General features: G+C 32.9%; 3 protein-coding genes across 3 annotated transcripts in view; 2 read left to right on the top strand and 1 right to left on the bottom strand.

The window, feature by feature from the left end:
* Positions 1-551: 551 nt before the first annotated feature.
* Positions 552-16,267, top strand: cers4b (ceramide synthase 4b). The gene is made up of 11 exons (XM_067362833.1): positions 552-934; positions 3,819-3,989; positions 6,198-6,315; positions 7,848-7,966; positions 9,134-9,191; positions 9,540-9,590; positions 11,195-11,287; positions 11,797-11,925; positions 14,169-14,275; positions 14,532-14,688; positions 15,593-16,267. The coding sequence occupies exons 2-11, from the start codon at positions 3,820-3,822 to the stop codon at positions 15,800-15,802; spliced, it is 1,212 nt and encodes a 403-aa protein (XP_067218934.1). The 5' UTR covers positions 552-934; position 3,819; the 3' UTR covers positions 15,803-16,267.
* Positions 16,268-18,347: 2,080 nt separating this feature from the next.
* Positions 18,348-20,655, top strand: uba52 (ubiquitin A-52 residue ribosomal protein fusion product 1). Its single transcript, XM_067362372.1, has 5 exons — positions 18,348-18,395; positions 19,175-19,284; positions 20,127-20,213; positions 20,304-20,406; positions 20,494-20,655. Exons 2-5 carry the CDS (start codon positions 19,182-19,184, stop codon positions 20,585-20,587), a joined length of 387 nt encoding a protein of 128 aa, XP_067218473.1. The 5' UTR covers positions 18,348-18,395; positions 19,175-19,181; the 3' UTR covers positions 20,588-20,655.
* Positions 20,656-23,097: 2,442 nt separating this feature from the next.
* The window catches only part of LOC137003200 (homer protein homolog 3), a 41,386-nt gene continuing 37,348 nt past the window's right edge, over positions 23,098-27,135 (bottom strand). The window contains exons 8-10 of the mRNA XM_067363255.1: positions 26,934-27,041; positions 26,681-26,761; positions 23,098-25,003 (exon numbers count right to left, since the gene is read on the bottom strand). Of these exons, the coding sequence (XP_067219356.1) occupies positions 24,818-25,003; positions 26,681-26,761; positions 26,934-27,041 (375 nt within the window). The 3' untranslated portion in view covers positions 23,098-24,817. The remainder of the gene's footprint in view (positions 25,004-26,680; positions 26,762-26,933; positions 27,042-27,135) is intronic.

The following is a 27,135-nucleotide window of genomic DNA, read 5'->3' as shown; positions in this document are numbered from 1 at the left end:
AAGAATTCTGTCTATTTTTACTGTATTTGATAAGTTGATGTCCGATTTCCAAACGGATCGGTTCTGTTCAATGAATCGGTTGAAGTGAATCACAAACAAGCCCGCATCTGTTAGAGCCGAACTCGTGAGTTATAACAGTGAATTTACTTTTAATGAGCTTAATTATTGCTACAGAGTAAAAATATGGACATGGTCATGATATTTGTGGTTGATGTAAAACACACATGTCCTCTTTTGTACGAAACTGAAATCTGTGGATAACATGGGGGATGCCCGAAACAAACATACGCTCATAATCGCATTTTATCAACCACAATGAAACAGAAACAATGTTTTTATGACATAAGGACAAAATTATAAGCGCTATAATAAACAACACTAAATATATTCTCACTCCACTGCATATGAGAAAAACTAAGAACTGAATCAGCAGTCAAGCGAGCAGTTCAAAAGAACCGAATTGCCTAAACGAGTCAGGTACCGAGCGTGATCCGCTGGACCAATAGGCATCTCGACACACCCACAGACAGACACCAGTCTCTCGTAAAGAGGAGACGGTCGGTCTCTCACTGTTATCAGACAGACATCAAGAACCTCAGCGTTTATTCTGCACATTTATCCGAAGATATAAAAAAGGACTCGGCTCTTCCGGTTCATTTTTATTGGATATTTGTTTCTAAATAATTTAGCGCAACGCCACCAAGGGCAGGTTAAAGAGAATGTGCTTTGATATCTTTTAGTTTCGTATTTTTCGTGCTTTGCGAATGGACGACGATTGTTTTATAAGCTATATTCTGCATGCAAATCTCTATGGGAATTAATTTGCGTAAAATCCGCTGATCAGAAGTGCGCACTTCATCACACACCCTAATAATACACCATCACAGCCATCATCCAGCAGGAACCCCGCCAGAGACCTAGAGGACATTAGCAGGTATTGAACATTTTCCTTTAGGATTGGTTGCTTTTGTAATGCTTGGTGTTGTGAAGGTGTGTTGTGCCACAATGCGTGCTGTGGACTATTATTTTCTCGTGAAACAAGAATGTCTCATTGTTTGAACAGATATCAGCTGTCATCTTTGGGTCAGGTGATGTTTCAGGCAGGTGTGAAATGAAAAACATTTACTACATAGGAGAAAGATAACTGACATGCGTGTGCGAATCTTTATCTGAGATTTTTCATGATGATTTTTCTTATGGTACATCAGATATATGTGTTTGTGTCCAACATACCATAATTGTCTAATGCAGGTTTTCAAACTTTTTTGCTTACAAAATGTACTTTTAAGGCTGTCACTTACTTACTTTTAATGTGTGCACTTAAGATATATATTATATACTGTATATATATTTATAAATGAAATTATCATTAATTTAAAAGAAGGTATAAAAGGCAGAACCCCCAAACTATCGGTATTGTTATCGGTATCAGCAGATATCACTCTGAATTATCGGCTATCGGTATCGGTGGAGAAATTTAGAATCGGTGCTTTTCAAAAAAAATAAATAAATCAATAAATAATAAAAATAATATATATATATATTAGGGATGCATGATATATCGGCCACAATATCGGTATTGGCCGATATATGTTCATTTTTAATGTTATCGTTATCGACCTGATAAGACCATTTGGCTGATATATTAAAGCTGATAAATAATGGATTATTTCATTCAGCTGAGACACTTCAGATGCGCACTGTTCACCTTGATGGTTTTGAATTGCTTGAAATATGATTGAAAATCACTTCAAAAAGGAAAATACAGTAAGGCTTTTAATGCTGAGACTTTTGTTTTTGAAATCAGGCTCTCAAAAATTATACAAAAATTTGGATTTAGATTTATCGGCCAATATATCGGTAAAAAAAAAATCATATCATGCATCTCTAATATATACCCTTGGTAAATATGATCAAAGATGACTATAAAAATAAATCTGCATTGTTTATCCTTCTGATCTTTAATTATTAGCACAAATCTAACCTTACATTCAAGGAAAAGAATTGAAAGTGTGGGGAAAATCACATTATGAAATAAATGTTTTTCTCTAAGACATGTTGGCCACAATTATTGGCATCCCTAGAATTTTTTATGAGTACAATATCTCTGAAGTATATTCCCATTCATATATACATTTTTTAGCACACCAGGATGATCATGAACATGAAACTGTCCAGCCATGACTTCCTGTTTTACAGGAGTATAAACATGAGGAAACACAAAGGCCAAAATTCCCTTAATCATTCAAGAATGTAGTTCTGATGTGCAGCAAAAGATTGTTGAGCTTCACAAAATAGAAAGTGGCTGTAAGAAAAAAGCGAAAGCATTGAAAATCCACATTTCCACTATCAGGGCAATAATTGAGAAGTTCCAATCAACTAAAGATGTTACAAATCTGCCTGGAAGAGGACGTGTGTCTAAATCATCCTAATGTTCAGTGAGAAGGAGAGTTTGAGTGGACAAAGACTCTCCAAGGATCACAGCTGGAGATTTGCAGAGATTAGTTGAGTCTTGAGTCTCAGAAAGCCTTAAAACACGACTGGAACTTCAAACGTGACCGCCTTCTATGGTCAGATGAAACTAAAAAATGAGCTTTTTGGCAGCAAACCCACCAGATGGGTTTGGTGCACACATGGATAAAAAGTACCCCATGCCCACGGTTAAATATACTGCTGGATATTTAATGTCGTGGGCCTATTTTTCTTCTGGAGGTCCTGGACATCTTGTTCAGATACATGGCATCATGGATTCTATCAAATAACAACAGATAAAAAAATCAAAACCGCTTCTTATAATCTTATAATGGGCCGTGATTGCATCTTCCATCAGGACAATGATCCAAAACAAACATCAGAACCAACACAGAAATGTGTCTCTGAGCACAAAATGAAGCTTCTGCCATGACCATCCCAGTCCCCTGACCTGAACCCTAAAGAAAATGAGTGGAGTGAACTGAAGAGAAGAAGCACCAACATGGAGCTGGAATCTGAAGGATCTGGAGAGATTCTGTAATATGAAGGAATGGTCTCTGATTTCTGGCCAGGTGTTCTCCAAACTCATCAGGCATTATAGAAGAAGACTCAGAGCTGTTATCTTGGCAAAAGGAGGTTGCAAAAAGAATTGAATAAAAAGGTGCCAATAATTGTGTCCAACGTGTTTTAGAGAAAAACATTTATTTCATAATGTGACTTTCCCCCACTTTCAATTCTTTTTCTTCAATGAAAGGTTAGATTTTTGCTAATTTTATGAATTAAAGATCAAAAGGATAAACAATTCTGATTTATTTTACAGTCATTTTTGATCATATTTACCAAGGGTGCCAATAATTCTGACCACAACTGTATATATATATATATATTATTTGGGAGTCCTTAGCATTAAAAAGTTTGAAAACCCTTGGTCTAATAACTATTTGACATATGCAAAAATCTGAGTTTAAAATACTGCAGACAAAAATGCAGCATGAAGCATTATCCTGTGTAAACATTTATACACTAATAAGTATAATCATTTAAACATAATATTTCAAAAGATTGGAGCCTGGTAATCTCTGTGAAATGATTTCTAAAAAATCAATCCTTATCCATGGTAATGGAAATTCATTGGTCAGAACTGAAGTGTTGGAACTTGATAAGGTACATGAATATGGTAATCGTTCAATATGAATGCTTCACAGTTTCATGGAATCAGGACAGCACTTTCTGTATTGGATTTATGCTCAAGCTTTTCAAGTTATACTCAACTTTCCCAGCCACCAATCAATCAAATCAGTTTTTTCTGCCTGTTCATTTTGCGTTTATTGTCGTCTCTCCTGAAGGATGGAGCAGATCAGTCAGTGGCTCTGGAAGCAGGAATACTGGCTTCCTCCGGGAATCGGCTGGGAGGATATGGAGAAGATGGAGGGCTCTCGGCGTCCTCTCCCCCGGGATCTGCTCCTGGCTCTGCCTCTCGCTCTGGGATTTATCATGCTTCGTTACGCTTTTGAAAGGTGATCAAGTCCTGAAGGCTTTAAATGTCATTTATCAGGGTTTGACCCGAATTCATTTCAGAATGTTATTTAGTATACGAAAATTACCGTGGTATCAATGTGCTTTTTGGACGTCCTTAGAGCAGGGATGTGATTTTTCTGCATTTTTATTCACTTCCTTATTTTCCGACCTGCAGTATGACCGATTATTATTAATATTATTATCATTCTGAAATACTATTTATAATAGTATATTACAACAGTTTTATTGATTTTTTCATTAAGTAATAATAAAATATTATATTAGGTTTTAAATAATAATAATAAAAGTACTATAATTATATAATAATAATAATAATAATTATACATTTTACAATACAATATTACTTTCTTTAATTTCTGTATTGATTTATTTGATATTTTAAATAAAGATAAAATAAAATTTTATTTTAATTAATAATAATAATAAAATTACCATTATTAAATACTCATTTTTTTATTTCATAGTACAATATTGCTATTGCGATACTAATATATTTGTATTGATTTGTTTTTTTTAATTAAGTAACAATAAAATAAAACTATTATTTTGAATAATAATAAAATGAATATTATTATAATTATTAAATACTAATTTTATATTTTACTTTCTTTATTTTATTTATTGATTTGTTTGATTTTTATCATTTAAATAATAATAAAATAAAAATATTATTTGTAATAATAATAAAAATAATAAAATTACCATTATTAAATACTAATTTTTTATTTTATAGTACAATATTGCTATTGAAATACTAATATATTTGTATTGATTAGTTTTTTTAAATTAAGTAACAATAAAATAAAACTATTATTTTGAATAATAATAAAATGAATATCATTATAATTATTAAATACTAATTTTATATTTTACTTTTTTAATTTATTTATTGATTTGTTTGATTTTTATAATTTAAATAATAATAAAATAAAAATATTATTTGTAATAATAATAAAAATAATACAATTACCATTATTAAATACTCATTTTTTATTTTATAGTACAATATTGCTATCGCAATACTAATATATCTGTATTGATTTGTTTGTTTGTTTTTTAAATTAAGTAATAATAAAATAAAAATATTATTTTGAATAATAATAAAATTAATATTATTATAATTATTAAATACTAATTTTATATTTTACTTACTTTAATTTATTTATTGATTTGTTTGATTTTTATCATTTAAATAATAATAAAATTAAATATTATTTGGAATAATAATAATAATAAAAGTACTATTATTATTATTATTATGAAATACTTGTTTTATATTTTACAGTACAATATTACTTTTGTAATAGTAATATATTTCTTTATTGATTTGATTTTTGTAATTTAAATAATAATAAAATATTATTTTGGACAATGAAAACATTATTATTATTATTATTATTATTATTGTATAGTCAGAAAGCCTCAGCAACCACATAGCAACACCCTAGCAACCACCCAACATCACGCTGGAGAATTTTGAAATAGTGGAGAATAATAAAATAGTTTGTTAGTTTAACTAATTCCACCAGCCTCTAGTGCCTGAATATTTAGTATGCATGCTTGAATCTGTTCTCCTGCTGTATCTCCACATGCAATCAGTCTTTTTGTTTAGTGCTGCGCATTTGGCGTCTGCTGTGGCGTAACGTAGCGCTCTGACGGCCCGGCTAACAGAGACTCGCGTTCTGAACAGGTGTGTGTCCGTGGATTGTGTCTGTGCCCGAGGGAGCAGATGACAGGTAGTGTGCTGTAGGAGGGGAGGGGGACACTGTGTCAACAAACAGCAGCAGGCAGACGCAGAGCATGCATGTGTGTGTGTGTGTGTGTGTGTGTGTGTGATGAGTCTCGGTTGCTGCAGCAGCGTTTCGCTATAGAGTCAGCTGATGCTGTGACCCCTCTGACCCATGTTTGATCTTGGATCATCTTTCCACCGTCTAATTAAAGTCCAGCCAATGCAAACATATCCATATATGCAAAGAGTATTTGTATTGGTAATATTACACATAAAACAACAATCATAACAAGCTCCTCCTGAGCTCCCAATGAAAGAGCAACCTGTGAGCAATAAATATTCTTATTTTCAGTGAGGGTTTCGCACGGTTCAAATAAAGGCCTCTTTTGGTAACAAAACAGCATTGATGAAACGTGTTCTGTGTCCTTAATCCTTTATTTCCTGTCTCTCCTCGCAGACGTGTGGCGTTTCCTCTCAGCAGAGTCCTAGGAGTGAAAGATCAAGTTCGTTTGAAAGTCACTCCCGCCCCACATTTGGAAGCATTTTACACTAAAAACAGCAGACAGCCTACGCAGGTGAGTACACACACACACACACACTCACACTCACACTCACACACACACACACACACACATACAAGGTGCATTGTAAATAAAATGTTTTATTATTATGAAGCTAATTGTACTTTGGATAATTGGCTGATATTTGGCCATTTATCAGCATTAGTCTATAAACATCTGCTGATTGACGGATGTCATTGGTTACTATTTAAGAAACATTATTTTAACATATTAACAAACATATAAACAAACACATGCACACCTGCACCCTTACAAACACACAAATCAACCCACAAACACGTCTGAGAGATCATTCTCCAACAGTTGTTGTTTTGCATCTTACTTTCCTGGAAAACGTCCATACCTTGCAAATGAGTGTGTGGATGTGTAACCACATACGGAAAGAGAGGGATATAAATAACCCAGAACCAGACTCATCTTTATTATTTCCTGATTTATGAAACACGATTCAAATTATGATACTGTAATAATGGTACAGGTTACCAATTCATCCAATTCAAGGAAATGAAATATTCATGTATATTTCATACTGTAAGAGGAAGCCGCTCCAAACAGCGTGTTATAAGGAACCTGATATTGTTGACATTCATTTTGTATGTGGACTTATTGTGCTCCCTACAAAGGGACTGTGGGTCTCTCTGGAGTTCATTTCCATATTTTCAGAGCTACTTTTCTCGGCGGATGAATTTCTGGATATATTTTACATGTGTGAGTTTGCTCCATGTAAACATGCTTTATGGATTTGTCAGGTTTACAGTTTTTTATAATTGCTATGATACATTTTTCAACACTTGATCACAACAGCAGTCTGTGTGTATGGGGTTAGATTCCCGCCTAAAGCATTGCGGTCACGGATCAAAAAATATTAAGTGTGAATCAAAAAATTAAAAGCGCATTTAAAAAAATAACAAGCATGAATCAAAACTTTAAACACATTAAAAATGATATTGCACAAATCTTAAACTTGTGTTTGTGTTCTTAAAAGTTGTTTTCTTTGCTTTTATTACTTAAAGTACTCTGTACTTTATACTCGCTTACTTTTTCTGCTCATATTTTACTCTTTTTTTTTGCACTTATGCTGTTTTTCTCTTTGCTCTCTCCATGTTCTGCTCTTGCGTTTCCAAATGTTGCAGTTTGAGTTTTTTATGTAAATTAGGCCGGGCTTAAGCGTCACCATCTAATGAAAATTAAAATGTAAGAAAGCACAAAGTATAGAGTAATAAAAGCAAGGAAAACCACTTTTAAGAACACAAACACAAGTTTAAGATTTGTGCAATATCATTTTTAATGTGTTTAAAGTTGATTCATGCTTGTTATTTTTTTAAATGCGCTTTTAATTTTTCAATTCACACTTATTATATTTTGATCTGTGACCACATTATTTGCCATTCTGATAATTTTTTTATTATTTTTTATTTTTAGTGCATTATTATTACATATTTTTACATGTTTTAAAATTTTTAGACCACAATACTATTTGGTTCATTGCCAAATAATTCCTCATGTTATTGCATTAATCCTCCTAGAATGAGATCACCAGTCTGGTTAACCAGTGCAATCTGACTCAGAGACAAGTAGAGACGTGGTTCCGGAACCGCAGGAACCAGGACAGACCCAGCAACAGTAAGAAGTTTTGTGAGGCCAGGTAAGTTCTCGTCAGGTATGTGCTTTTGATAATATCACAATCATAGTTACACTTCTTATTTTCTAGTTCTTTCATAGTGGAACTTTAAAGAACCCATCAACCAAAACATTCCAAAATGTAACTTTTTAAACTCATAAGAACTATAGAATGTTCTAAATAATAACAATCTCAGTCTAATATACTATGGCAGGTGTAACTATAGAAAGAGTAGAAATAAGTGTTTTTTTGTGCAATAATAACATGCTGAAAAGATACTTAATTGAGTTTTTAGGCTGTGTGTAGCTTAGTTCTGACATAAATGGGCTCTGAGGAGTATAACTTACGCACTACTAAATGTTTTTGCGTTGCACCATTAAACTCAGTCGAACTTAGCTGAATAAAATAGCCGACTGACTGAACCGCAGCAATGAACCCGTCAGACTTCAATCCTTTAGATATATGTGATAATGCTGATATTTGCACTCGCTTACATTTTAAGAGAGAGAACATCATGTGAATGGATTACTTTGTTAAACACAAACACAACAATCCTTATTATTCTCAAATACAGTTTCTATAGTTATTTAAATATAAAAATACCTATGATTAAGTAGTTTCACATTTTGATTGGAAACTATTTCTTACCATTATGTGAGACAATAGAATTTAGAATCAACATAAAATGAAATTCACGGAATTTAAACAACGTTTGCTCACATATTGGATTATTGAGGGTAAATATATGCATCTACGCATTACTTTACAGATACCTATTAGCTGCGTTCTGTCTTAAAGAATCAGTTCACTTCAGAATTCAAATTTCCTGATAATTTACTCTCACTCTGGAATGTTTTCATCAAAAACCTTCATTTCTTTTCCACTGAAGAAAGAAAGACATAAACATCTTGGATGACATGGGGGAGAGGAAATTAGTGAGAACTTTATGTTGCAATTTATGTGCAAGAAGGTGCAACCCTACCTGGTTGTGTTTCATTTAAATGTCAATAGTTGTCATACAGGATAGAGTGATAAATTAATTGTGAAGAGAAGATGAGAATATACTGAGATCTTTAGTATCTTGAAGATTCTAAAATGAAAAAGAACTACAGTATCAGTAAGCACTAATTATCAAGAAGAATGCATGATAATGAATCTGTTTTAGTAACTTCATATCTTTTGTTTCCCCAGTTGGAGATTTGTGTTCTACCTGGTTGCTTTCACCGCGGGATTTGCATCTTTAATTAACGTGAGTTGCTTTATTCCCACGTGAACCCAAGCGCGTCTTGGGGTTGGTGTCTTTTAAGTCATTGCCTAATTACGGTCCCCTAGTTAAAGTCCTAACAACGAGATGGTTAGTCAAAAGCCTTTAACGTTTCTTCAGAATGACCAGCATCAACTTCAGCTTTGTTGTTTCGAATGCACACGGTTCAAATGTTTTCCTGAAACACAACACTGGCCCTCAGGACTCAGTGTGATTTTCACTGTATGACTGCCTCTTTTGTTGTCAAGCGGTTAAAGGAAGTAGGTTTGCTGTTGATGTTTCATTTTAACGGGGGTTGTCTGAAAGTGACCGCAGTGTTCCTCTTCCTCATAGACGCCCTGGTTCTGGGAGCAGAGGGAGTGCTGGAGAGGATATCCTCAACAGGTGAGCTCACCTGTCTGATTTACACGTGTCAAAACAAACATGCTATTGGACACACATGCAAATGTATATGCAGCATGTGATAGCAAAGCATACAAGATGTATATAGACAATGGCTGCATCCGAAATCACATATGGTATGCGAAAACATATAGTAGTTTTTCAGCCTTGGTAAGCAGAAGAGGCTTCTTTCAAAAAGATTATGAAATCTCACCAACCCCAAACTTTTGAACAGAAATGTTTCTGACTCATACTGTAGGTTTCATGCTAAGGCAGTATGAATCACATCTTACTATCTCAGAACAATCTACCTGTAAAATCAAGGAAAATGTCAGCCTTTCTATTTGGGTGCTGGTTTTAACCACACCTTTACAATAGCAGGCCAAAGGACACTGATTTAAAAAACCTTCAATAATTCAGAATCTGAAATAAAGGCGTACTTTAATGCTTGACATTATTGTGGATTAAATCAATGCTTGAACTGATGATGAAGTTTGACTTTAGGTGTGAACTGTCTCTTTAAGAGAATGCACTTTGGAAGGTGTTATGTGTGTTTCTAGTGAGGAGTATTTGGGAAAAGAGTAGTGATTATCCATATTTAATAAGATTTACTGGTAAAGTGGCTATTTGTTTAGTTTCATTCTAGTCTGAACATGCAATCCTTTACAATGAGATATCATTATAGTTTTTATTACAATTTTTTTTTTTAAATTAAAAACTAGTTTCTATTTTTATATTTTTCATTTTAATTTGAAGTTTAAATAAAGTTTTAGTCATTTTGTTGTGTGTTTTGTCATTTTTAGTGTATATTTTTCAAAATATATTTTTTAGTTTTAGCTTTTGTCATTTTAGTACCAAGTTAAATGAAATTTAATTGAGATTTTTTTATATGTATTTTATTTTATTTCAGTTGACCTTTATTTTATTTACTAGAATAATAACTCTATTTCTTGATAAGCTCATTTCTGAAAGGGAATAAAAAATTCTCAAAATTGCACGTTTAAATCTCGCAAATTGGACTTTATAACTTGAAATTTCGAGATTATATCTCCCAATTCTGAGAAAAAAAGTCAGAATTGCGAGATAAACTCACAAATGACTTTTTATATCCTGCAATTCTGACTTTATCTCTCAGAATTGTAGGGCTGTCAAACGATTACTAAAAGTTTAAGTTTGCCTATATATGTGGGTGTACTGTGTGTAATTATTATGTATATATAAATACAAACACATTCATGTATATATTTGAGAAATATTTACAAGTATATTTTTATATAATTTATATTAAATACAAATATTTTGTACATAAATAACATTTTCCCTTAAATATATACATTAATTTGTGTGTATTTATATATGCATATTAATTACACACAGTACTCACACATATATTATGCAAACTCAAACTTTTATTTTGTATGCGGTTAATCGCGATTAATCGTTTGACAGCCCTACAGAATTGCAATTCTGAGATAAAAAGTCACAATTACCTTTTTATCTTTTTATTCCATGATGAAAACAAGCTTCCATACTGTTCATATTAAAGGCAATATTCTTTATTCTGTGAGCACTGTCTTCATTAAGGTCCTGTGTTTGTGTTCCTCTAGCCGGTGCAGGACGTTCACTACTGGTACTACATGCTTGAGCTGGGCTTCTACTGGTCTCTGCTGCTCTGTGTGTCTGTGGACGTCAAAAGAAAAGTAAGATCTCACACAACAGTTATCAGAATATGGTTAAGATAAAATATCTTTTGAAACTCTGACTATTGTGAAATCTCTTCATTGTTCTGGGGTTTTTTAGATTTGATCTCATTGCTGTGTGGTGAAATTAAGGGGATTTCTGGACTCATACTGTAGGTTTCACAAATTTGAGACTGTATGAGTCATATCTTATTATTATCATCAGAACAATCTAGCTGTAATATTCAAGGAAAATGACAGCCTTTCTATTTGGATGCTGGGTTTGTCAGCAGTCAAAAGTTTGGACACTTCTGATCTAAAGGCTGGAGAAATGAAAGAGCTTTTTTTAAGTGTGTTTTGAGGTATACTTTACACACCCACAGTAAATGCAGATTATCAACACATGATCTATTGTCTAGACGTGTTTGTCATTTTGGGTGTTTCAGGTTACGTTTCTTTCAGTACCTCCCAGCGTGATATCAATTATTCTTTTGTCTTTTTATGTTAATCTGGATCATGTTCTGTTTTAGGATTTCAAAGAACAGATCATCCACCATTTTGCCACTATTTTCTTGCTGGGTTTCTCGTATTGCTCCAACTACATTCGTGTCGGCACCCTGGTGATGCTCGTGCACGACTCCTCGGATTTCCTCCTCGAGGTATGAGCTCAACCGCGAGTCACGCGTTCATGGTCAAAAACAATGACTCTAACACTTCCAGAAAATCCCCAAACACATTACTGTCTAATGATTTCACTTTATTTCCTGTTGAAGTCACACGGTTTGCAATGACCTTTATGCTTTGTTTTGATTTTGTGAAATGCATTGAAATGTTTTAGTATTTGGTGTAAATTGGAGTTTATGTGGTTTCAGCACACAAGATCAGTTTACTTTAAAAAAGTTTGGAAACGGATTGCATTATTTTTAACATCCTTTAAACTTAAAGTAAAGAAAGCGAGTTAACTAAGTATCAAGTTAGTTTAATGTCAAATCTAGTTAATATACTGAATGTTTGCTAATGTTATTAAGATGAATATGTTATGAATTCTATTTAACTAACAGTGTTATATTTTGTTCTACAAACATCCTAAATTCTATTATTAAGATGGGTTTAATCTCTCATTGTGAGCTATAGAGACTTCGAAAACTATGTGAAATCATTTTCCACATTGATTTCAGAAGTTTAACTAGTATGTCAGGTAACGAAAATATGTTCTAAGAACTTTATAAAGTTATGAAAGTTATGAAAATATTGTTTCTGAACATGCAAAATGTCCAGTTTTGAAAAAAAAAAGGCAAATAACCTTAAAAAGCAAAAACAAACACTCATTTTGAGCCATTACTGCGTCTCTCACTTACTGTATGCAATCGCCTCTATCGCGGTTAGGCTCACATGACTTTGCTGTGGTGCGTGTTCATGAAAATGTATTTTTGGCATATGTTTTTAAGTGTTGCATTTTAAAACAAACAATTTTAAACCTTTGAAGCACAGTAAGCAACGAAAGAGAACTCATTTCGCTATATGCGTGCGCTGTCAGAGAGACGTACACACATAAAGCCGCTGCTCAGAGAGCGTGTGAGTACAGAATTAAGTTCTTTTTGCCGCCTAATTGACTACATGAACTTCCACAAAAATATAAGCCAGCTCGAAATATTCCGGTAAGATGTCATGTGCTGGTGTGTTGAGCATCAATAGTGTAATACTTAGTTTATAATCAGAATATAGTCACTTAAATAGTCAGGCATGGCATTAATTTAGTTATTCAAACGTAAGATGTCATAAAAAGTAAATAAATAAAGACGTACCTCGGCTAAATTCAATTCGACCATCAGTTTTCACACTTTTGTGTGAAAAAAGTGTCAAAAATTAAATATTTATTGTGCACTTTAGTTAGATTCATTGAATAAAAGTGTGCTGAAATCATTGATCTTGCGCTGCATTGACAGACAGCTTCAGTGATTATAAAGAGAGATCGGCGCTCGCTTTTTTTATGTGCAGTTCATTCATATTAAAAGTTATTGTTTTTCATGAGATTTTTTAAGTACTTCATACTTCACATTGACAAAATGTATTTTTAAACAGTTATTTTATAATGTTTAATATTTATTCAAAAGTGAAACTCGCAAATAAATGCTACTTTGCCGCCACCTGCTGGTTATAGTGGTAATTATTGTCTTTTTTATTTTTAAAAAAGTGTTTTCTATCAAATGTGGGATTTCCTACATTTTGAAATGTTCGGCTTTACAATGAGGACAATCTCAGAAGAATTAACAAGTAATGTTTGTGGTCATCACATTAAAAATAACATTTGAAGTGCTGGAGAAAAATGTGTGTGTGCGTGTCTGATTACAGTCACAGCGTTTTTAAACGGTCCCAATAGCTTCATCTTTATTGCAATCAATAAAACTGTTTTATTGGCAAATTAGGTAAATGTGATAACTGCATTAAAATATGAATACAACATTAAAAAGTCAACCACTGATGGTTTTGTGTGGATGTACAGCGACTACAGAATGAACAGCTAACAGTTCACCGAGCTGGCTTAACCACAACCAGGAAGTAACTGTGCATATAATCCATTGGGCTTGAACATTCAAATACACACACTTAGGTGTCAGAATGCCCAAGTATCCTCGTAAACACGGTCATTAAAGTCATAAGTTAACATAAACAGTTGAGAAAGAAAATGCATGTGAATCAGTATATTGGTCTTAAAGTGACAGCAGCATAATATACCTGCTGTGTCATTAATGTTATTCAAACAAAAAAAGAGAGAAAATCTCTCACTGATCTTGACTGAATCAGTTTTCTAACTAAAAAATTCATATAAATAATGTTTTTATGATAATGTTTTGAGAACATTATTTAAATTTCATTTATTGTAAATCTGCTTTTTTCACAGTCGGCCAAGATGTTCAACTACGCGGGTTGGAAGAAAACTTGCGATTCATTGTTTGTGATTTTTGCCGCTGTATTCCTGGTTACACGGCTGGTAGTGTTTCCGAGCAAGTAAGAACTTCAGCTACTGCTCTTTAAAACACGGAGAGTCAGATTACATCTTCTTAAGTTTAAACACTTCACTATTAATGTCACATTATCTTGTTGTTTATTCAGTAGCTGTAAAAGAAATAACCTACTCCGCTTAGATCATTTCCTCAATTACTACAGAAGTAGCATGTGTTGACTGTGAGGTTTTATGTTCCTGACTGCACTTTGTTTTTGTCAGCATTTAAGCAGTGTGTGTGTGTGTGTTTCTCTCCTATAGGATCATCTACACCACTCTTGTTTTGTCAATGGAGATGTTTGAGCCCTTTATGGGATATTATTTCTTTAATGCACTGCTGCTGGTGCTGCAGGCGCTGCACATTTACTGGGCGTATCTCATCCTGAGAATGATATACAAGTTCCTCTTCTTAGGGAAAGTAAGTCAATCCATCCATCATATCTACATCCCCCTAAAATATTTAGTCACACTTAAAAATGTCTGATCTGAATTGCATAGCAGTGTTATTTTGGTATTATTTATAAACTATTGTAGTATTTAGGTAGCACTAACTTTACAATAAGGTCCTGTTAGTTAACGTTATTTAACAATGAGCAAAATATTTGTACAGTATTTATTATTTATTTTTTAACATTACTTAATAAAAATACTGTTCATTGTTATTTCAGGTCCTTTAAATAATATTAACAGATACAATATTTGATTTCAATAATAGTAAATGTTGAAATTATCATTAACTATGATTAACTATTATGAATATTTTTCATTGTTAACTAATGCTAACAAATGGAACCTTATTGTAAATGTTACCAGTATTTATTAATATTATGAATATTTTTATATATATATATATATATATATATATATATATATATATATATATATATATATATATATATATATATATATTTAGTTTGTTTTAGTAATTTTGTTTTGTGATTTTGATTTTGTTCAGATGTTTTTCACTTAATAAAATGTTTTAGTTTATAACACATAGGTAACAAAATATATATTTAACTCTTTTATTTTAATGTTTTCAGTTTTCATTTTAGTTTAAGTTTACGTTTTAGTCATTTTATTTTGTGCTTTTGTCATTTTAATTGTTTTTTGTACATTTCTATTTAATTTGTACTACTTCACCTTACTTTTTTCAAGGTTGCGAAAATTTCTAAATATAAATTTTTTAGTGCTGTCAAATTGATTAATATACTGTATAAAATATAATATATTTACATATAAAATATATATATACACACACACACACACACATAGAAGAAATCAAAAGTTTTTTACCCACAAACTCACTTTGACCTCTTCAACAGCTGGACAAGGATGAACGCAGTGATGTTGAAAGTGAACCAGAGGAGGAAGAGTTTGAAGAAGAGGAAGAGCATGAGGAAGATCAGTGTTCCTGGAGGAAGAGGAAAGTGGTGCTGGACTCCAGGCTGGCCATGCTCAGCTCCAGCTGCGTCCTAAATAACCTGACGAATCAGAAAGCAGACCCCAACAGAAGACTGCCTAAAGCCAGATAGCAACAATGACATGTTTGTTTCAGCAGTCAGAGATGAGTTACTTGTTTGGTTTATTAGAGCATCACTGCAGAAGAAATTCACTGTGCTTCTAAGACACAAAAGAACACAAATCACTCAAATGCACAAAGTAATCTCATTTACACAAATAACCAAGTCAAGGATGAAGTATTTATGTGGGAGGGGTAGATTACTGAATGTATTTATGTTTTTAAGTGTAACTTACACCTCATATTGCTACTAAAAGAGAATTAAAATACTTGCTGATATATGCACTTAGTTCACAACAGATCAGCAGTGCAAACTCGTATCAATCTCTGATAAATAGGCTACAAATGACTTTTTAACTGAAAATACACTGTATTTATTGTTCACTTGTATGATGAAAATACTCTATATGAAGGTCTATATGAATCATGAATGATTTTTTTTTGTAAATAGAGCTGTAGGTTTCATTTTAAATATCACTGTGGAATATGTTTTCATGTATTCTGGTAGAATATAAAAAATATATTGTGAAATATCTTGCTTTGTCTTTTTATATATTTGCTAATACATACACTTTTGCGCTTAAAGAAGATTAAGGAAAATAGTCAGACGGCGTGGTATAACGAGCATAGAGAGCAGCCCGAAAAATGGAGTGCAGCTGGAAGAAACAAAACTAGAGGTATTTCACATTTTGTGGAAAGATAGTGTTACTGCATACAGAAAGGTCTTAAAAATGGCTAGATCTGCTTACCTTTCAACTCTTAGAAGAGAACAAACACAAGATATTTACTTGATACAGTGGCTAAATTAAGCTTAAATAAGGCTTCAACATTTACAAACTGCACAGCAGTAATGACTTGCAAGCATTATGACCATGCAGCCGTCTGCTACAGTATCGCATGAGATGTCGTGACATAGACCCTCTGAGGAACAATTCCATTCATTCTTTGCAATAGGAAAGGAAGAATTGTCTAAACTTGTTAAATCATCAAAATCAACAACATTGTATATTAAACCTTGTACTGACTGCTACTGAAAGAGATGCTTCCAGAGGTCATAGATCCTCTTATTAATAATTCATCATTGTCATTAGGATATGTACCAGAAACCTTTAAGCTTGCTGTTATTAAACTTATTATTAAAAAACAGCAACTTGATCCTAGAGAACTAGTTAATTACAGGCCGATCTTCCAATCTTCAATCTTCCCTTTCTGTCAAACATACTAGAAAACGCAGTATCCTCACAAATGTCCTTTTTAGAAAGAAATGGTATTGGCAAGGATTTAGACCATATCATAGTACTTAGATGGCTCTCATTAGTTTGACATTATATTTCGTCTGACCAAGCAACTATTAGCCTATTATTAAATATTATTAATTTTAATATGTAGAATTAAAACATATGTTTATGTACTTTTTAAGCTCCCCCAGCATTAAAGGTTTAGTTCATCCAAAAAGAAAATTATTTCATTTATTACTCAGCCTCATGCCATTCCACACCTGTAACACCTACATTAATCTTCGGAACACAAATAAGGATATTTTTGATGAAATCCGATGGCTCAGTGAGGCCTTCATAACAGCAATGACATTTCCTCTCTCAAGATCCATTAATGTACTAAAAACATATTTAAATCAGTTCATGTGAGTACAGTGGTTCAATATTAATACTATAAAGTGACGAGAATATTTTTGGTGCGCCAAAAAAAATAAATAAAATAATGACTTATATAGTGATGGCCGATTTCAAAACACTGCTTCAGGAAGCTTCAGAGCGTTATGACTCTTTTGTGTCGAATCATGATTCGGATTGCGTGTCAAACTGCTGAAATCACGTGACTTTGGCGCTCCGAACTGCTGATTCGATACGCTGATTCATAACACTCCGAAGCTCACTGAAGCAGTGTTTTGAAATCTGCCATCACTTTAAAAGTCGTGATTTTGTTTTGTTTTTTGGCGCTCCAAAAATATTCTCGTCTCTTTATAATATTAATATCGAACCACTGTACTCACATGAACTGATTTAAATATGTTTTTAGTACATTAATGGATCTTGAGAGAGGAAATGTCATTGCTGGTTATGCAGGCCTCACTGAGCCATCAGATTTCATCAAAAATATCTTAATTTGTGTTCCGAAGATTAACGAAGGTTAGATAGAAGGTTAGATTAACGAGCAATAAATGACATCATTTTCAATTTTAGGTGAACTAACGCTTTAATAGATTCCTGCGATATGCACCCAATGCAACACTTTTTTTAAAGATAAAATATTGTTTTCTGTAAAACAGCTTGAATTATATTTAAAGTTTCTCTAATGGAACGGTGTGCATTTTTAGTAATGCGTGTTTCAGACATAAATTCACACGATACCTTAAAGGTTGTCACCAAAAAATGCTGAAATCGATTATGCAGGTGCATAAAACGAGCACATTTTAACTCAGAGTCTGAAGAAGCAACATTCTGATTGAATATGCACCAGCGGCGTTCTGTAGTTCCGCTCCGGACCTCCAGGCGGCGGTAAAGCCGTTTCGACGCTCAAATACACACCATCTTCACGCACGAAACACGCATCGGTCTTTTCCGCCCGGACCAGCAGCAACTGCGAGGGTGAGGATTAGTGTCTGTACGATTGTTTAATTTTCTCATCTTTTCCCTCTTTATTCACCTCCGTGATTTGGTGAATATTTACATTAGACGTTTATGTTCATAAATGGTGCGATTAAAGCTTGTTATACGGCAGATTTAGACGCTTTTGTTTGGTTTGAAGTTTAATGTGTCGTGATGGAGTGTCATGGCGGCTTCTGCCATGTGTGTGAGAGAAACTCCTGTCATAAAATCACGCCTAATTTACACCAAACATACAATAAATCTCCCGAAACGTATGATATATGTATATATTACCTGAAAACACTTAAGTTGTTATGCTTGCTGGTCATATAATGGAGTCTGTAACAGGAAGGGTCGCTGTCGGAATGTACTATCAGTAATACGTTATTTATATATATATATATATATATATATATATATATATATATATATATATATATATATATATAATTGTAATGAATGATGTGGTATTTACATGATATCTTAGAGTACTACCATTGTACATTGAAGTACCATAATATCACAGATAGCATTGATGTATAATTTTTATATATAATATATGTATGTATATGTGTGTGTGTGTGTGTGTATATATGTATATGTGTGTATATATGTATAATTATGTTAATCTACACCAAAGAATGCCCAAACGGAGCAATAATATTATGTGAATCTGGTATTCTTGCTACTTTTCCTACTGTGGTTATTGCTGAACTCGTCACTAACTGATGTTTGATGCTGTAAGTCAGTGTGAATCATGTGTTTTCTCTGTGTTTCAGTGGCAAAATGCAGATCTTTGTGAAAACTTTAACCGGTAAGACCATCACCCTCGAGGTCGAGCCCAGCGACACCATCGAGAATGTGAAGGCCAAGATTCAAGACAAAGAGGGTGTGTATGAACTTAAACCGACGTCTGTATGAATGTGGCATTAGTATAAAAAAAAAGCTGAATATCAAGTAGGGCTGGGTAAAAAATATCGATTTTTTTTATTTTTTTTTATTTTAATGGATTCTCATTTTTACGAACCGATATTGATTCTTAAATCCCAAGAATTGATTAGTCTAGTCTGTTTTCAGTTGATAAATGAGCAGAATATGTAGCCAATAAATGGCAATGATTTTTTGCTTTGTTACTTTTGATATGAAGCAAAGTCTCAGATTTCAAATGACGTCCATCTTATGAGATTCAAAAAAATAAATAGCGTTTTGGCGCTGTTTAATGTGGCGTGACAGATCGCTTTAGCGCCTCAGTTAAAGAGAAGCATGTGATCATCCTCTCCTCCGCTTTAATACCAGTTACGGCGAAATAAACATGAACATCTGAAGGTATGTTAAAATATACAGTACAACTTACTGCAATCCAGATCACGTCTCGTGTAATCGCTCAATCAGTGCTTCAACCTCGGAAAGACTCAATAAAACAGCTTCAATGTCATGTGACGTCACAGAAAAACATATTCAGTGACCATAAACTCATTAGTCAGCTGGAAAAGTGAACTCTAGAAAGCAGCATTCTGATAAATATAGCTATGCACCATTACATATTCATTTTTTAATGTTCTTCAATATTTAATTCATGTTTGAATAAATCAGTTATGACAGCCGTGATTTAAATGTTTATATTAAAAAAAACAAAAACAAATTTGAGTAGAAATATGATTATGTAATTCTAAACTTTATTTATAATAAAAACATCATATGTCAGACCACTAATATGTCTCTGTTCCTCAGGCATCCCTCCTGACCAGCAGCGTCTGATTTTCGCTGGCAAACAGTTGGAAGATGGTCGCACACTTTCAGACTACAACATTCAGAAAGGTGTTTATCCAGTGTCTCTCTTTACACGTAACATTTGCTGTTGGTCACAATGGCATCATTTTAATTTACTATTTTATATTTATTCCTCAGAATCCACCCTCCACCTGGTGCTGCGTCTCAGAGGAGGCATCATCGAGCCTTCCCTCAGACAGCTGGCCCAGAAATACAACTGCGAGAAGATGATCTGCCGCAAGTAAGACCACGTGCTTATAATAATGGCTCGTTAAGTTTGTCAGGATTTGGAGTTGTTGTGAATCTGATGACGATGCTCTGCTCTCAGGTGTTACGCCCGTCTGCACCCCCGTGCCGTCAACTGCCGCAAGAAGAAGTGCGGCCACACCAACAACCTGCGCCCCAAGAAGAAGCTGAAGTAGACTGTAGCATTGATGCGCTTCAGGAACTGCAGGAGATTCTGTGTTCAAATAAATTGTTGAAAACTGTCGCCTTGAGTTTGTCCGTTCATTTGCACTCATTTTATGCTTTTCCTTTTTTTTGTGTGTGTGTGTAAAATGTTACAGCAAGGGACAGAATGATTTTTAAATGGATCTAGTGGACTTCAATCACCGGTTCAGATTTTTTTTTGTGTAGGTTTTTGGAATATCTTCCACAATTTTAGTACATGTGAAACATCTCAGGGACAGGACATGTGGAATTGTGAAATAGTTAAAAGGTCTTCTGCAGGGGTTGTAAACCCTAAGTATATTTATAATAGGTCTACAATATATCAAATACAACAAAAATAACTCATGATTGGTGTTTTTTTGCTTTTTTTGTGTGTGAATGAGCAATTTTACCCCAAGCCCACTGTTAAAATCTGATTGAGATCCATTAAACATTATGCTAAAGAACACACAAATGGTTTTGCATGAAAGCTTTTCATCTGTATGATGAATTTCCAAAAATGAGTTTATGAATTTAGAATAATGTGAAGGATCATAAGTTTGGCCTTTCAAAACCAAATTCTTAAGTTTTAATGCATTTAGTGCTTTGCCATTAGGCAAATGTAATATTTAACAAAGTTAATCATATTTAAGTAAATCTACACTTAAAAATAAAGGTTATTGGGTGAACTATATCCTTTAAAATAACTTTTTTTTAGTGTAAAGAACATTTTTAAAAATGTAACGAACCTTTTGTGCAACGAAGATTCCGTGGATTTTAAAGTTTCTCTATAGATTACAATCAAGAACCTTTATTTTTAATAAGAGTGTAGATTTACTTAAATATGCTTAACTTTGTTAAATATTACATTTTCATAATTAACGGCAAGGCAAATGTAGCTACTGTAACATTAACTAATTGTAATCTATAGAGAAACTTCTCTTTGTTGTATAAAATGGTCATTTAAAAGGGTTAGTTCATCCAAAAATGAAAATAATGTCATTTACAGGCACCCGTAAGACCTTCATTCATCTTCAGAACACAAATGAAGATATTTTTGATGAAATCCGAGAGGTTTATGAGTCTAAATATTTTAGTAAACTAATTCATAAATTTAACTACTTATGTATTCATAAATTTATTACACTTATAAATTATCAAGTAATCTCAATTTAAGTATTTTTAGTTGTTGAAAGCTGGCTATCTTTAGCTAATTAATTTAAATGATATCTTGCTAATTGGTGACACAATGCTTTGAAAGCATTTGCACTTTCTGAATGAGTACAGCAATATAACACATTTAACATATCTGTTCTTAAAAACTAAGCTCATGCTCCTCTCGTCACCATGATGGTAAAACCAACATAACAGAAACTCTTCTAAACTAGCATTACAAAACTTGTCCCACTTAACATTAATCTTGCACTAAAAACATTTAACATTTAATTTTAGCATTTACTCTACATTTTTAGTGTCATGTCAAAGCATGCTGGGAAATAGAAATCCCAGCCCAGCTTCAGTTAAATTTAAGTTTGTCTAAATTAAAAGACACAAGTTCATAACAATAACTCAAAACAATAAGTTTAGTGAACTCAAATGAAAAAGAAAGTTCTAAATACTCATAAAAGTTAATTTGATTGAACTAATTAGTTTGAGTTGAGCGTTTTATGATTTACATTGTGGCCGGCTCCTGCATCTGCATCACATGCATGTGTCACGCTGATCACGTGATCAGCTTTGGCCAATACTGAGCCGGCGTTCGGATGTAAACGGAAGCCTTCTTTGTACTTACTGTGGCAACTAAGGATGACGGAAGAGAAGAGATTATTGAATAAAGTCGTTATTTTTGTTTTGTTTCTGTGCACAAAAAGTATCTCTTCATAACATTAAGCTTGAACCACTTTTAGTGTTGATTATATTGCTGTCTATGGACGAGTCATAAACCTCTCAGATTTCATCAAAAATATCTTAATTTGTGTTCTGAAGATGAATGAAGGTCTTACGGGTGCGGAACGGCATGTAATAAATGACAGAAATTTTAATTTTTGGGTAATCAGATTACTAGATATGTGAAAAAAGTAAAGTAATGCATTACTTTAAAATTTACAACAAAATCTCAAAGTTACGTTTTCAAATAGATAGATTAGATAAATACTTTATTCATCCCATATTGCAAATAAGTAACACAAGTTATTTTGTTTTCCCATTTATTGCCCAGATGTGAAAAAGTAACGCAAAAGTAATGTAACATATTACTTTCCATAAAGAGTAACTAACGCAATTAATTTAATGCAATTACTTTTTTTTGAAGGAAGTAATGCAATACTGTGTTAGTTTTAAAAGTAATTTAAACCATCTGTTTAAATATTGCTTATTTTTGAGCTCATGCAGTTTTCCACCGACAATGACTGAGTAACTCACACCGGTAATTCAATGTAAAACAAATTTATTCAGCAAGTTTTCGTTAAATTCAGAGAACATCATACACTAACTGAGACTTGGCTCTGGAGTTTTCCAGCTGGTCGGCACAGTATGACTCTTAACAGTGTAGAACGAAATCTACCGTCATAGTATAATCAGGCTATCAAGAGCTGCAGAACAAATGAACTCCTGCACACTAAGATGCATGAGTGGAAAAATAAGGCTCTCGCATCAGAGATTACAAGCAGAAATGATGCATGGCACCTTATGAGATTTAGTCCTTGAAAAGAGTTCTTGCCACTTTTTAAAACTCCAAATCATTAATCACACATGCTTTCATTGTCCAAAATACAAAGCAGTACACATACTCAAGTACCGCATGAAGAAGAAATAGAAAAGTAAACACCTGTTTATTAGACCCTAAATCAACTGCGCCGGAAAGCAAACAAACACAAACGTGGCTGTTGGTGCCGAACCCTGTGGGTGTTTAGGTAAAAACAGGCTGTTGGCACTTAAAATACTGCAGTTTGAAGCCACATGAGTGACTTTCTTGTGCTATCACAAATATACTGTAGAATGCAACACATCCAACACGTTTGAAGCCTTCACACAGCAACTACACTAGATGCATTCAAGCACATTCAACATCCATTCCTCAGTGAAGAACTACAGCTATTCTTAATTCCCTTGTGAGTTCAAGAGATCTTAATATTCTATAATAACAGAACAATTGTTTATTTCTACCTAGTATATTTGCAGCTACTATTTAATGCTTTATATCAATGCTGTCCTCTATACTAAGCATTCCACTGTATGAAACACAGAGAGGCGTCCGAACGCCACATTCGAGCTGGTCTTTGGTTTACACACTCCAGCTGTGACACCGCAGAGCACATCCACATGAAGAGAAAACAGAGTCGTTCAGAAAAACTAACGAGCCTTTCGTATTTTGCATGTATCTCCCAAAAGTTTGGCGTTAGGTCTTTGCTACAAATTAGTTTTGGTTCTAAACCAAATCTCACGTAATAATCAATTCACAGAGTCATGATTCAGTTCAAAAACGATTCTTCCATTAGCTTAATGTTTTAAATTGTTCATAAAAATGTATTTATTTAAACAATTTTAAAGAGAAATTATTATTAAAATATAATCATTTTTAATAGCAATGCAGCGAAATGAAGATTGTGAGTCGAAACCAAAAAAAAAACCAGGATGCATTTGGCTGAAAATCAATTAATAATGAATAAATTAATTAATTAAATGTGTTTAATAATCAACAACACAAATAAAACTGAGTTGGACAAACATTTAAATTGCACATTATTATTATTAAATTATTATTAATGTCATTTAAAAATATAATTTTAAATTATTATATCATAATTTTAATAATTAAAAATAATAATCTTGTGTATTTAACTTCTGTGCTCCACTAAACTGAATTATTTGTTTTATGAATAGATCCAGAATCATTTCAGAGAGAATTGCAATGCATTTGTGAATCAATTTTCCTCCAGCCCTAATGTTTAAATAATACTGTAAAGACATGACGCAGCACTAGTGTATCAAAAATAAAGCTTCCCCTCCTGTACCGTAACATCGCTGCTCACGTTCTTCCAACATAACATCCTCTCCACTGAAGTTATTGCTAGACTTTGAACAGAAAGGGCAGAAAACAAAGCAAGAAGAAGATACTGATGGTATCAGTGCAGAAACTACTGAAGCAGAACTACGCCCTCTAGTGGATGCGGCGCCTCTCGCTGCGGCCGTCAGGATGAGTGTCTCTCGTCTCTCGGATCACACTATTTACTGATGAGTTTGACCAGACTCTGTCGAAGGTCGTTGAGGTCAAAGATCTTGACGTCGAGGATCTGAACGACCCTCTGCACCTCGTTCTCGGAGCGGTCGCGATCTTCCAGCGCTGAGGCCAGGTTCTGTTCGGCGTTCTGCACCCGGCGCTCCAAATCAACGTTACGCATCTCCAACTCCTGAAATCACATCCACAGAGTTTTGTGCTCATTTACAGCACGGCACAGATTTGACCACAACTTTCACAGTAATTAAACCTCCAAATATGAAAATGTCTTCATATCACACATGCTCTCAATGTAGAACATACAAGCAGCACATACTGCATGAAGAAATGTAAAAAAATATAGAAATATGAAACCTGATTCGGTACTACATGAAAAAAGAAAAAATATAAATATATAAAATATGACTCTGTACTGGATGAAGAAAAAATATATAAAAATAAAAATATAGAGAAAAAAAATATAGAAAAACCTGGTTCTGTAGTGCATGAAACATTATAAAATATAAAAATATAATGAAAAAAAAAAAAACCAGAAATATAAAGTCTAAAAATATATAGAAAGAAATATATAAATATAAAGCTGTACTTGTACTGCATGAAAAAATAACAAAAATACAAATATATATAGAAAAAATATAAAACGTGATTCTGTACTGAATGAAGAAAAAATATTCAGGTTTTTCTCTCTCTCTCTCTCTCTCTCTCTCTCTCTCTCTATATATATATATAGAAAAAAACCTCGTTCTGTAGTGCATGAAGAATTATAAAATATAAAAATATTTAGAAAATATATATAAATATAAAACGTGATTCTGTAATGCAAGAAATAAAAAATATAAAAATATATAGAAAAAAATAAAGAAATATAAAATGTAATTCTGTACTGCTTGAAAAAAAAATTGAAAAAATATAGAAATTTAAGAAATTTAATTGATAAATGAAGAAATTTAAGTAAGAAAAAATATAAAATTTAAGAAATTTAAGTGAATTTAAGAGATAAAAAATTTAAGTGATAAAAATATATAAAATAAAATATAAATATATTTTCTTCATCTTCATCCATCTGTACTGGATGAAGAAAAAAATATATAAAAATAAAAATATATAGAAAAAAAATATAGAAAAACCTGGTTCTGTAGTGCATGAAAAATTATAATATATAAAAATATAATGAAAAAACAAACAAATATAAAATAGAAAAAAATATAGAAAAAAATATATAAATATAAAGCCTGATTCTTTTTTATTTTTTTTCTTCTTCTTTTAAAAACTTGAGTTCGAAATAAAGACTACTACTACTACTATTCTGTACTGCATTTAAAAATAACAAAAAAACAAATATATATAGAAAAAATATAAAACGTGACTGTACTAGATGAAGAAAAAAAATATAGATATATATATAGAGAGAGAAAAACCTGGTTCTGTAGTGCATGAAGAGTTATAAAATGTAAAAATATTTAGAAAAAATATATAAATATAAAACGTGATTCTATACTGCATGAAGAAATAATGAATATAAAAATATATAGAAAAAATATATATAAAATGTAATTCTGTACTGCACGAAGAAATAAAAAATATAAAATATATAGAATAAAAATATAGAAACATAAAATGTAATTCTGTACTGCATGAAGAAATATAAAAATATATAGAAAACAATATATTTAAAATGTATTTCTGTACTGCACGAAGAAATAAAAACACATAAAAAATATATCGAAAAATATATATAAATATAAAACCTAGTTCTTCAATTTTAACCTAAATTTTCAGTGCTGCATTAAACTAACGGATTAATACTTTAAAATGGCTCTTTGTTAATGTGATGGAAATCCTCCAGCACCTGTAGTCTGTGAATGGCCTCTTCTCTCTCCTGCTCCAGCTCATGGAAGTCCGACTTCTTACTCTGGAGAATGCGGATTTCCTGAAATGCATTGAGATAAACATATAACACAGTGAGTCCTTGCTGAAAGAGGTGAATGTGTTCTGTGTCTAATACACAGGAGCTTGAGGAGATGATTACAGTAACTCAGGAAAGAGCATCTGTAGGTCACTGGACTCTCCCCTCCATCAGTGTGTGTGTGTGTGTGTCTCACCTCGTCCTTTGCCTTCAGTAAGTTCTCCAGCTCCTCCAGGGATTGAGTGAGTTCATCTTTGAGCATGTCGCTGGGTCCATGACCACCATGAGCCTCCAGGTCCGCCACCTACACACACGACAATCATCTACACTCTTAGAACAAAGATTCTACAGAACTCTAGGGTTTAAAGAACACTTTGTGCCAAAGCTTCATGTTCCAG

Source organism: Chanodichthys erythropterus, chromosome 16, assembly GCF_024489055.1.
Source record: "Chanodichthys erythropterus isolate Z2021 chromosome 16, ASM2448905v1, whole genome shotgun sequence".
NCBI lineage: Eukaryota > Metazoa > Chordata > Actinopteri > Cypriniformes > Xenocyprididae > Chanodichthys > Chanodichthys erythropterus.
The sequence above is the reverse complement of the archived record's forward strand: the minus strand, read 5'-3'. Positions and strand labels throughout refer to the sequence as shown.